The sequence below is a fragment of the Branchiostoma belcheri genome, unplaced genomic scaffold (genome assembly GCF_001625305.1).
Source record: "Branchiostoma belcheri isolate BF01 breed outbred unplaced genomic scaffold, Haploidv18h27 scaffold76, whole genome shotgun sequence".
In the NCBI taxonomy this organism is placed as follows: domain Eukaryota; kingdom Metazoa; phylum Chordata; class Leptocardii; order Amphioxiformes; family Branchiostomatidae; genus Branchiostoma; species Branchiostoma belcheri.
In genome coordinates this window covers 1,367,252-1,380,404 of record NW_017804420.1, presented here as the reverse complement: position 1 = coordinate 1,380,404, position 13,153 = coordinate 1,367,252, and the positions used below count along the sequence as shown (strand labels likewise).

The 13,153-nt window shown below is 39.9% G+C and overlaps 2 protein-coding genes across 3 annotated transcripts in view; one reads left to right on the top strand and one right to left on the bottom strand.

Annotated features, from left to right (window-relative positions):
• The window catches only part of LOC109485483, a 34,963-nt gene that overhangs the window by 11,589 nt on the left and 10,221 nt on the right, over positions 1–13,153 (top strand). Inside the window, exons 3-6 of one of the 2 annotated variants that reach the window (XM_019789151.1) lie at positions 8,820–9,050; positions 9,664–9,864; positions 10,178–10,306; positions 12,998–13,057. In XM_019789151.1, the coding sequence (XP_019644710.1) occupies positions 8,820–9,050; positions 9,664–9,864; positions 10,178–10,306; positions 12,998–13,057 (621 nt within the window). Of the gene's footprint in view, positions 1–8,819; positions 9,054–9,663; positions 9,865–10,177; positions 10,307–12,997; positions 13,058–13,153 lie in introns of both variants that reach the window. The other variant, XM_019789152.1, reaches the window with a different exon arrangement.
• LOC109485486 lies at positions 10,486–12,081 on the bottom strand. The gene is made up of 3 exons (XM_019789157.1): positions 11,989–12,081; positions 11,576–11,750; positions 10,486–10,783 (listed from the first exon to the last, which is right to left on the bottom strand). The coding sequence occupies exons 1-3, from the start codon at positions 12,056–12,058 to the stop codon at positions 10,600–10,602; spliced, it is 429 nt and encodes a 142-aa protein (XP_019644716.1). The 5' UTR covers positions 12,059–12,081; the 3' UTR covers positions 10,486–10,599.

Genomic DNA, 13,153 nt, shown 5'->3' with positions numbered 1-13,153 from the left:
CTGCATGGGGAGAAAAATGATATGATAATGACTTTTTGCAGAAAAGTTTGCAGAAATAGTAATCACAAAAGTTATGATGTGAAATGGAAAATTGACCCCCTCCCTCCCCTCCTTCTCTGTCCATTCCTGAGCTTGCTGCAGGATTCACCAATCAGGAAAGACTGCCTGACCAGGCATCAAAGGCATCAGGACGATCTAGTCAATCACTGCCTGTAAAACAATCCCTGCATTCTCCAATGGAGATAGTGTTTAGAGCTGGGCTCTAAATGGGTTGTTATTTTTGGGCGGGATATCCCGAAAATCTGGAGGTGGTGGTGGGATAATACCTTGAGTTCCAACTGTAAGACTGGCCTGTGACAAGACATGGGTCAGCTGTTGTGGGGGTCTACCGGTAGATCACCAGAAAGATGCGGCCCTGTATGATATACATGGCCTACACGTCAAACAATGGTTTCCAACTGATGACCATAAATCTTTATGACATGAATTTTGCATTGTTAACAAAGTTGAAGTTTGCATTTAACTGAGTTGATGTTTTTGTAATGTTGACTATTGGATATGTGTGAATGCAAATAACAAAACTTAAGGTATTATTATGAGATTTGATATAAAATCAAATGTACAGAAATAAAATGATCTACAGTAGATTGAAAGAATGTTCAGGACTGAGACCCAAATCAGAAGCAGCCCAGACTGAGTACTAATACCTCCAGGCCATCATGTGATGTCCTGGTCCATCATATACACAACCACCTAAATCAGGGGCCATTTCATCACTTGTTAGATCATGTCATTTCCTTTATTGTACTGAAAGTGTGTACAATTAGTAGAATTGAAAACTCCCATGAAGTTTGTCGAAAAGTCATGTATTTAGTATGTAACGTTATAACATGAATGTGTAATGTAATGATTCTGCATTCAAATGAGGTTTAAACAGGTGGTATTTGAAGTATAGTTAGTTAACAAAGGTTGCCAGATGATTAAGAAACTTGAAGTCCATGTTTTCAAGGGAGGCGTATCAGAAATGCCATTACCATTCTGCTAAAACATTATAGAGTGTTTTGTAACTAGAGGAACTGTAGGGGTGTCTGTCTTCTCCCTACATAATGCCACAGATGTAGTTTTCCTCTGGGATTGACACCTACTTGAACTTAACCTTGCTATGACCTGTGGTGGCGGTGTGGACATTCCTGACACAGCCTGCTGAGCACCAAGACCTTTCTTCGGAATAACAAGTACTGGTTAGAGTCAGTTATGATGTCATGAGGCAGTCCAATCACTGGTCACCACGTTCATCACAAAGTATGAGTGATGGTAAGCTTGCTGTTTCAGACAGACACTTGCTTCTTTTTGTGTCTGGCATATCTTACAGTGTTCTTCCCCAGACAAGGTTCAAATGGAAACAGGATTTTTTTTAGTTATTTTATGACAATATCCTGAGTTGTGTAAGAGAAAAATTGTAGGTAGTGCAGTTACAAGACCTCACACCTTCGCCAAATAATGTTGACCTTTACAACTGATAAAAAAATGATAAATTTTTCTCATAGTGTAATGTGAATGCCTTGAATATGAATTTATTATGTATACAGACATGGTAGACATGTGTAAGATTGTGTAAGACTGTGACAGTGTGTTGCAATAAAAGGACTGATGGACTTAGAATCAAACACCTTAGAACGGAAACAGCTGCAACATTAAGATGTGACAAGTAATGCAGACAGGAAAAGTACCATTTGTTTTCCTGGCTCTTTTCCTAATAATGCTTCTGAAGGGCTTTATCTGAATTTGCCATGGCAGGCCTTTGAATAACAGCACCTGGAAATTGTGGGTGTTATGGTAAGGCTTCTTAAAATAAGACACAAAAAACTATAGGAAATAGAGTGTTTGGATTGAAAATGCTGTTGGATTGAAATTGACAGGAAAGTGCTGGTATTGTGGTCTGTGACAAGGTGATGTAGTGTTTTGTAGAGTGTTGTGTAGAGCTAAACTGATGTTGGTAAAAAAACAGTTTGAAGTTGCACCTACTTGTACTACCGGTAGGGATGTGACCAAAGTACCCAGTTAGTGAATTGCAGCTAGACGCTGGCTCTTTGCCAGCCGTTTCAACTTCAACCCAGAGATAGGAACAGTCATTAGTGGTGATATCGAGTCACATTTGACCCTGGACAGTTGGGTTTTTCGTTTAAACCCATGTAAGGCATTGGAGATAGCATCGGGAGGTATTAACGATTTCAAAGATGCAGCTTCTATCGAACATAATTCCACAAATCTTCATGGTAGTCTTTCTGTCTGTGATACTGTGGCTCAGAAGCCTGGCCAAGGGGTTGTCTACATATGTTGAATTGTCTTTTAGTGAGTATCCTATGATGTTGAACTTTGCTCAGCCTGCTTTAACGCACGTCAAGAACGTATAGTCAGATTGTACTCCAGCCCTTGCGGAAACGTATGATTTACATGCAGGAAAACGTAAAACTAAAAGTACCCGGTATGCAGTTTTCGTATGCTCTAACGCGGTTTTTGCGTGTGCATGTCAATCGGGTCTATACCATCTATTTTTTTGTCTAAGAATTAAAGAAGAAACTCTTGAGTGCTTATAGAACAGTCCAAGTTCACTTCCATAGTAGCCCTTTGTATTGATGTCTAACAGATGTTGAGGCTTTTTAAACTTGACACTTCTATATCTAAGTCCTGGCTGGTCTTAGCAGTGTTGTTTGGTAATTGATCTGAGCAGAAGGAACTTTGTAAGGAAACCAACTGTCTCCTTCAGGGGACCTGTTTCCTCCTGGCTCATTTGTTTCCTTCCTGTTGGGGTGAGGAACAGGCTAGGAGATGTAGAGGAGGTCAGAACTGGTAGGAGCAGAAGGGATAAGGCTACCCTGGGAGTCAAACTCGCTGAGGCAGGAGCGTGGTGCCAAATGCAACCTCAGCGAATTTGGCTCTCAGGTTCTCTTGAACTCTTAATGCTGTATCAATGAAGGGCGTCTTGGTGTTGCAAATGACTGGTTTACACAATGTGATTATCACACTACAGCTTTGTTAGTGGCCAATGTTATAGTCAATGGAGCAACATTGAGAAAAAGTGATGTATTGACTACTGTCGCAATCATTTTTATCCTCCCATATCCCATAACAGTCCTCTATATACAGTCCTCTATATAACCTTCTCTAGCGGCCTCCTCTTCAAGCTGGCTACCTGGCTATAGCAACCTCCTTTTTGCCAGACAGTCCATAGGCCCAAGAAGGTCACCTGTCCAAGAAGACCACTTAACCGTGGTCCCCTGGGAGGCCTTCTTCAGCAGACTGGTTTACTGTTTTATCAGTCTTGTACCTTCTTTAGTTTAGAATCACATCCATATTTTTGTAAGAGACTGACAGTGTGTTTAAAAGTGTTTAGAGGACCCTGGTGAATACTGTGAAGTTGATATTTCTCCCTCACAAGATGACAGGTTGCTGCAAAGATCACAAGGTCACACCAAGGACAACTGTTTCCACTACATCAGGGTAAACCTTAGTTGTTGCTCTAACAATTTCAACATGGGAGGTTGACCCAGTATTGTACACAGGTTCAGGTAAAGTTAACATTGTTGCTTAGAGAGAAAGCAGAGGTGTCTTGTTTGATAGATAGAATTGATTGGTGGGTCTTATGTTTTGTTTTTGATTGTGCTGTTGAAAGTAGAGTCTTAAGGGATACTGGATAAAGCACGCACAGAGACTCTTTGATAATAACAATTTTTTATTTAGGAGAATATACACCTCCCAGTTTAGAATTTTTTAAGGTCCAATGTAAAATCTTGAGCAACTTTGTGGTAAACTTAAAGACTGTTTAAATGCATTATTCTCTGCAACAAGATACGGAATATACATTTGTATCCGAGGTATGTAGAAATTCACTTTCAGATTTGATCAGACTTGAAGCAACTAACAGGACATACAAATGTGATCATATGTAGTAAATATTTTTAGGGCAAATGTTGGTGGTTTTGGTGACAGCATTTGCCCTCTTACACATATTATGAAGATTGATTTGCAAGAAGTGCTGCACCACACAAGGAGAACAAACTGGTTTGTTTGTGGAACAGTTTCAGATTCAGACAGCCAGTCCTTCCCAGTGGAGCACTCCTGTTTTAAGAGCAAACCCAAACAGTTTTGTTTCTAATCATTGAGGGGGGGTTGGTTGTTTGTCCAATTACTATAACCCTCCCCATGTAATTGTAGGCATTTAAGTATAGGACTGCAGGCAAAGGTTATGTAAAAGTTTGTAGGTATATACTTACTAAATGTACCTGTTACTTAAAGTACTTATAAAGGGCACGTACAATTGTACTTGTCTGTCGTATCCTAGAGATATTCATAGAAATCTGTTTTGTTCAAGGAAAGGCTTTGGTAATAAAGACACATCTACATGTATGTAATATCAACCTTGAAATACAACCTTTAAAACTAACTCTAATACCATTGGGGGTAATTGATATGTAACACATGGAACACTCAGGCATTTGTCAAATTATAGCAGGCACTGGTAATGTTTCTGGCTTGGTTGCAGTAGTTACTCTGAAGGGTGACACTTTCTAACTAACCAGCAGCTGCTTGTGAGGAAACAATTGGGGTTGTCACTGGGAACAATTTCTGATACTGTATTCTTGCTTTACTCAGTCTATCGTCATATTTTGTGGTGAAAAAAATTATTGAAAAAACAACAGTCTTTTGCAGTTTATACAATCATGTAGTTAACATTAGCTGTCTCTTTGATTGTTGGTTATTAGCAAAAAGGGTGGCAGAAGATACATGTAGTATTAGGAAATGCCAGTTGATATCATGAACATGCATGGACACAGCTCTTTAGTTATTGTTCATGACATTGTCAGCAGGTCAATATACCAGAAGAATTGTGATGGCCGTGTCATGTACATGTAATATTATTCCAATGCCCAATATAGTTATCATGACATGACCATGTAATTTATTGGCGGACGCTATACCATGATTGATTGTTGAAGTTAATATAATCACTGGCTGTCAATCTGCAGAACACCTCTGAGAGGAATCTTTAATTTCCATTTCCATGTGGAATTTCACAATGTGCACAATAAATGCCCAGGATGTCTAACTAAGCTGGGAAAGTTCACATAATTGCATCCCAAGAGAATCACAAAGGACAGATTTGTGTTTAAGGGTCAAGAGCTAAGCTAGGTTCTCACATCAGTTACCATGGTAACTGCCTTGTGAAAGTCTACTGTGATAGCTGGAGAGATTGAAGCCATGTGCATCGGACTAGTGTGATGATCAAGAATCCAAAATACAGACTAAATTTTTGCACCGGTGCCAACAAAAAAAAAACTGGGGTGCACCACTATGAAGGTAGATCGTCATATTGAACATAAATTTTCAGGACAGGAACTACTGTGCTTGTTGTATATAGAAACACGCAGAGTGGAATGATCCTGATCATAGAGTAAGGAAGCAAATATACAGTCGTGATATGACTATTAAGTTAAGCAGTCTGCATTACGATGTATGCAATTTTTGTTGAGAGCGCTGGATGCTCCCGTAAGAAAATCGAGGCACATGACTTTTAGGGAGAATATGCTCCTAAAATGGGAGCAGTCTGGAGGGCTGAAACAATAAAAACAACAACAATTTGAAAACAGCAATACCTGTTCATAATATAAAACAGACGTCAAACTGAAAAGAGATGTAAAAGAAATGTAAAAAAGAATTTGTATGATTCCTTTTTGTTAGCATTAGAGGAATAACGTTAACATAAAGAAAAGTTTATAATAAAAACATTATATTTTTCCTTGATAACTTGTTTGTAGTTTGCCCCACACAGAGAACAAAGTAGTACATACAAAATATTGATTACTTTCTGTACGTGCAGTGAAGATTGGATTTTCTTCCAAATTGGTCTGGTTGGCTGACATTGTTCTTCTCTTGAAACAGGAGAAGTAGAGACCAGTACAATTTCAATGAAGAAAATCAACTGTTTAAAAATTTTTAAATGTCTAAAAAATTGCGCTTGATTCATTTAGAATAAACTGAAAAAGAGTTTGGTCAGAATGATAGTTAATACTGGTAGTCTTTCTCCATCGCACTCACTCTCTGTCTGTCTCTCTCTCTATAATATATATATAACCTACAATTGAACAAGTTGATAATTTGTATCTATATCCTTTATCTTAACATCATTGTTGGCTCCTAAAATAGCTGTGAAAAAGATTGTAAAAAAATGATATTCCTGACATTCAGGCCTGTTGCTAAACAGCTGATGACCTCCACACAACTGGGCACTGATCATGTTGACGTCAATCTGTGTGAAATATAACTCAGAGTGACTGTAAAATAAAACTTTGCCCTGTAACTGGGAATATAGCATGCAAACATATCACATTATACAGTAAAGATTTGCAGATGGTATGCGATATTGGACCCTAGCACGTTGCACAGCATTCTGATTACATTCCTTTTACCAGCTGTGCAAGATTGATCATATTTTCGCAGATTGGATGCCAAAAAATTCATATTTCACCGGTGAACCGGTTTCAAGAGTATGTGCCATTGTGTAGAACAAGTCTTCATGTTGTTGTTGAAGGTCGAGCGAAGGGTCATGTGGGTTACATTGTTGACATGATTGTCGTGCTCTCCCATCCTTATATAGATCCCCTGCTTCTTCTTCCAGTGCTGTCATGTTGTGGTGAAAATGGCTAGACAATTAGATAACTACAGACTACATGTAAAATTCATCCCAGAATCTTCCAAAGCATTTGATATGATCTTCTGGAACCATTACTGTGGTCGTGGAGGCTCTAAGAATGTACACTTGTTGAAGAAACAGAAATGGTTATCTATATGCCTCGTGGTACCAAAACAAAATGGCGGAAGGGATTCTGATGGTGGTGCTATGTTTGTCGTACATCAGTAGATGTTGTGATGGTGGATCATATTGCACGGGAGTGTGGCTTGACAGTTTGGCCCATACTGGACATATCTGGGTACCGCAAGGGATAGAGAAATGACCCCACTATCAGTTGTCCATGCTTGATATGGGTCAGTGTGATGATGGAATCCCAGGAAGAACATGAAAAGGGGCTGTTTTGTTCTTATTTGTTTACTCCTTTAGGTATAGATATTGATGCAAATGCACCTGTTTAAAAGAAGGTGTTCATCTAGTCTATTTTAAAGTTTACGACCTAAAAATTCAACCTTCTATACCTATTCAACCTTCAACTTTCCAAAGTAAAAAGCTACACCAGTTCTAGTTCAAAGAAATAAGATGCATTTGTATTAATAGAAGGATAGTCAGAGTAATATTCCTTTAGAAGAAAGGGAATAGCCAACCATAGAGCTTATTTTGACTGAAGCTCATCCTCCTCAATCTCAAGTGTATCACAGTATGGGATGGATGATTGTTAAACAATTACAGTATTACATTGTGTGTTATTTCCTGCTTTTGTGTAAACGTAAAATGTTTAGGAAAGCCTACATTCAGTAAACTGTTGTATCCACTATGAAAACTTACTGGTTCTCAGACATTTTTTCTCTACGCAGAACCTTTGAAAAAGGACTCTTCATTGCCTAATGGTCTATTTGCTGTAGTTCAGACCAAAAGAGTACTTTGGTTTCAAGGTGACGATGGAGGAAGAAATTCTGTTCAGGATAGGGGACCTTGCCTGCAGAATTCTCTACATTTGCAGAATGGCCTGCACCGGAGTCTTGTCAGTCCAGCTTCCTTAAGAAGCAGGAGAGTGTTATTGATGGCTTGTCTCAAGGACAGGTCTAAGATGTGGGGTTTCCTGCTACTGTTTGTGTTGAAGACGGTCAATGACCTGGTCCTGAATCTGTGGTGGTTCCATATCATAGATAGACCCAATTTACATGCAGGCAAAAACCGGATGGTACAAAAACTGTGTACACACGCGAGCAAGCATAGTAAAAACTACCGCTCAAAATGGCTCAAAGTACACTGTAATACAACAATTACAACTTGGTGCAGCTACTATCTATCAAATGCTTAGGCCAATATCTCACATGCTAAAAATATGTGAACATTCGGAGGTACATGAAAGTTAAAGGCTTATATTCAGGCTGAACCTTAGAAGCTGAGTACAGATCTTGTGCTGTAGTTGTCATCCCTTGTTGGTCAATAGGACCTTGTTCCAGATAAACAGGAGCTGTGCAAGTGTGTGACATTTCCCTGTTGTCAGTGGAAAACTGTGTGTTGTTCCTGTTGCACTGGAGACCTCTGTGTTACAATCTGAGTACTGCAGTAGGTTAACCATGCAAGACTGGGTTGATTGAGGAAATTTGCCCAGATTTGTTTGTTGCCTATCTCTGTTGCAGTCCTTCTCAACGTAAGCATAATAAGTAATGTGGGTTAAGGTTGACATAGCTGTGTTGAACAGCCTACAGGATGTAACATTACATGTATGTCTTGTATGGCAAAAAATGAATAAATGCAAATTTTTATAAATTCATGCAATACCGGAATGTAACATGAGAGGTCAACTCTATGCAATCAACAAAATCAATATAATAGGTCCCTCCTGTCATCTTCCTGCTAAGATTGTAACGATGTTTGGAAATTTGAATGTTTGGTAACTTTGATAACCAAAGCAAAAAATACTCTTGTGTGACCTGGTATGAAGTAACGTTATATGTATAGAATGGAGCACAGAAAAAGTTAGTATATATATAAGATTTAAACATAATGTTATTTGCTATACGCATGTTTTAGACTCTGAAACACCTGTCTCTTTAAAGTAAATAGTATTTGTATGCTGTCCCAGTTTTGTTTGTTCACACATTGCTTTATTCTCTCCTAGACCGCCTGTCTATGACCCTGTACAAGGACCGAGCAGATAAGAACAAAGATGGGAGGGAAAAAGCCACCCATTCCTTGGAGGACTTCTGTGGCATCGAGTCAGGCCTGGTTGTGGACGGAGTCAGTCATGTCATGGCCATTGTCTGTCAGCAGCGGGTCTTGCTGCTGGCCTTCGAGAGCAGAGAGAAGATGCTGGTTTGGGAACTCAAGATTCGCTCCACTATAGGAGAAGGTAGTAAGTCATATGTTCACTTGCATGCTGAGGGAGAATGTTGTCCTCACTTTTGATGTTGCTAACTTCGTCACAAGGTATGGGGTCATGGAACTCTTGTATTATAAATTTCAAACATCAGAAGAGAAGGACTCATCAAGTATCTATGGTAATTTTAAAAGTAGCAGCTTTTCATGACTTCTAGTTCTAAAAATGCACGAATGATGGTGATCATGAAAAGCAATCAGTAAATACATGTACATACTGTGCCTGCGTGAAACCTGTAATGTATTGCATTGCACTTTGGCAGAACATCTCTTTTAAGGTCGAATTAATGTATTTAAGGATGACATCCTGTCCATAGTAATCAAATGTTGTGATGGGAAAAACATTGTCTGCAATGGGCAAAACATTGACGAAAATCCAACTGAAAATGTGAAAAATTCTGATTTTGCACAGGCACAGTACACGCATACTCAGATATCAAGAAAGTGAGGATGCAAGTATTAGTTGAAATTGTATTGATGTAGCCTACACTTGCATGCAAAGGCTTTTTTTACCATGACCATTTGGGTAACAAGACTCTGACAGTCTGACTTGATAATGTGGATAACAAGATGTTTTCCTGTCCCAGCCTGGCGCTTCCCAGTGGTCATCCCCTCTGGTAGTAAGTTCCCCACCGGCCCAGCCATGCTCCACTTCTACTCCAACTACTTCTGCCTCACACACGGCGTCCCGCCCAAGCTGCTGTGGTGCTGGCAGTTACAGGGGATACGGCGGTACGGCGCCATTGCAGGCGGCTTCAGTTTTGAGGCAGGCTCCAAGTGTGGGAAAGGTAACTTTAACCTTCAGCCTGCTATGTTACCAGTAGTTAGTTGTCCGACACAAAATATGTACATATTGGTAATGGGATTAGGCAATAGGGAGAAGAATTAAGGGCATTTGTCACCAACTTTTTTTGGACATGTGGGTCATTTTTGTAATGGTTCATGAAAACAAAACTTTTTTTGCAGCTGATTATTGAAAAGAAATAACATGTCATAAGATGAAAGTGCTTGTAAATGTCAGTAGTACAAAGGCCATACGCTAAATATTAACTTCCTCTCAAGTTCACATGAACTTATGTCTATTTACTGGGTACTTCACAGGGTCAGGACTGTTCTATATCCACACTGAAGAGGCAGACAGCCTACAGATGCTGTTCAACTGTGTGGCCAGTGGGGTCCCCCCTCCCCGTATGGACCTGCGGGGTTCTCTCTCACACCATCCCAGCACAGGTACAAAGATACAATGTATATGTTCAATGACTTTAACTCTCTATAGATTGGTCAGTTTTCTGTGCCAGTTCATGGCAAGTCTAGTCTGCAGACAGAGAGGGAAGCAATCATGCTGGAAGAATATTGCATTATGAATATGGGAATAAAAAAGGCAGACACAGGACAAGAATCAGCCATTAGATTTTATGCAAGCTTTATTGGTATGTCTGAGGTAAATCTCTGATGTTGCACCACCTTGTGCTCGCTACTCTGATACATGCAGTAACATTCTCCCAGAGGTACTATATGTATTATCAGCGCAGTCGGCAGCAACAGTAGTTGGGTCCGCAGTGGTTGGGTGTCCAGGTACAGCCACCCTGGTGGTAGCGATATGTTACCAGGCCAACCCTGCCGGCATCAGGCTGGTGACTGGTAGGGTTGGGCAGAAGTGACGGCCGATTCTTTGCGATGTTCACAGCATCAAAGCACTCAGCAGTACTGCAGGGGATAAGAAAAAAGTCCTAGAGCAAATTCTACTGGATACATTTAGAACATGAACAGGAAATAGGGATTGGCACTTTTGCTTCTTAATGATGCTAGAAATTCTAGCATCATTGTTCATCATCATTCTAGTAGAATAACACAAAGTAGAGTGACCAGTACTAGTTCTTGTGTTTGCAAGTTGTTTCAAGAAGGTTCAATCAAAAGGAGAGAGTACTGAGTTACTGACTCATATGGCCTGGAGGTCCTTTATTAGCTCTTGATACTAGCCTTCAGTTCTATCCCCTACAAATGTACATTGCATGGAAAAGCCAGTAAAAGACTGTAGCGAACAAAGCGATCAAACTTCAAAGAAATTTAACAATGGATCGCAGCAGGAATAAGTGTCCAAAAACATATTTGAAGGGCCGGCGAGTTATTAGTTACACGCTCTCTCTTCTAATTACCGGTGCAATAGCTCAATTGGTAGAGTGCTCGCTTTGTAACCGGGAGGTCGTGAGTTCAAACCCCGGCCGGGTCATACCAAAGACTTTAAAAATGGTACACACTTCTTTCTCTGCTTAGCACTCAGCACATATGAGAAAAAGTGTAGGGAGGTCAAACACACAGCACTACCAGCGGACCAGCCCCCTGCTGTAGTGCATTGCACAACTGTGTGTCGCCCAAGGGCTACAGAAATGGATATGGGCACCACCCTACGCTCTGCATAAGAAGCATGGGAGACCTTTCCTTTCCTTTCCTCTGTTCTAATTGAACCTTAGTTGATGCTTATACTAGGAGATAGCATACCTTCCACTGCTGACTACTGCCCGCATATCTGCTCGGGCAGACAAGCAGATGTTATGGCAGGTAGGGGCAATCCCACTACAGTCACGACGCAGTGCAAAGACAAATGCTGGACGGCCAGAGGCAGCCGTACAGATGCTTTGGGCCAGTTCATCATAGTAGTTATAGTACTCTGTGTCTGATGGACAATAGGATAGAAAGGTAGTATCAATCAAGGATGTGAGGACATCAGTACATTGCCATACGAAAGTTCTTGATAACATGTACTCTTCCATCCAGGAAGACTTTTTGCTATACTCTTTGAAAATCCACAAGTGATTGTTAAAACAGTTGGAAATTACCATTGACTTACCACCACAGACAGACAAGCAGACACACCGAAAACAATACCTCTGTTCACAGAGGTGATAACTTACCCGTGCACCCTGAGGTTAGGACAGGCACAAAGATGACAAAAACGAAGGAGAGCACGCCACATCCAACCATCCTGGATCTCTGGAAAGTTCTCTGTGAAAAGTCTAGAAGCTCCAAGTCTCCTTATATACAGATTGTATATGGGCTCATTTTCAACGTCAAAGAGGACCATATGTTCTACAAGTGCAAGTTAACCTTTTTTTTCATGAAAATAACTTCTATTTCGGATGTATGAAAAGGTTTCTAATAAAAAATCGGGATCTATATGAACTGGCCAGATGTTTATCAAGTGGTTATGAAAATGCTATAGTAAAAATGCCTCATAAAGTTTGATTTACTGTCATGGAAATGACAAATTTTAAATCCATAAAAGGATTATTTATTTGAATTGGTTGAGATGAACAGGTGAAACAGTTACAGCTGTTTGCTTGCAACTTGCAACTTTCTTGTTAATTGATATACTTTGGCATGTTTTTCACTTTTTAGCACATATTCTTTGCCAACCAAAATGCGTCAAGTGTTATTGCATTTTTTTGCCGAAGTACATGGATTACAGAATTTGTGTGTACTACATAACTACCCTGGTATTGGTAGTTTCTCAAGTATAATGCTGTAAGGATGATATGAAGGGGATCGTATCTTGGTGTTGTGATACTGAAAAAACATGATGTATGCAAATATGTATCATACTGACATACATGTAGAGTTTGGCCATTTCATGCAGAAGTGGTAAAACTTTATGTTTTACCACCTCTAATGTCAACATAAAATGGCAGAAAAAGAGTGCTTTTGGAAAGGAAATACATGTATGCAGTTTGATTAGTGAAAAGTAACTTTTTTGTGGCTTTTAATGTCAGTTATGTTTTGTCTACATGTATGTGCTTATTCTGTTTGACATTAGGTCAGTTTATGTATTGCTTATTTGTTTTAGACCTCAAAGTGGCATTCAATGTAGTCTGATATATACGACCTCAGTGAGTGACACTTTGAACTTTGACCTGTGCTTGACAGGGGTGTCGCCACGGGTTACCGTATCTCCCGCCCACCACAGGTGGCTCACTGGTCACCAAGGTAACCAGCAAAAATGTAGAAAAGTTTAAAACTCTTCTTTACAGTCATTAGTACATGTACTGGGCACAACATCTAAGTGTCATGTGGTATTGACTT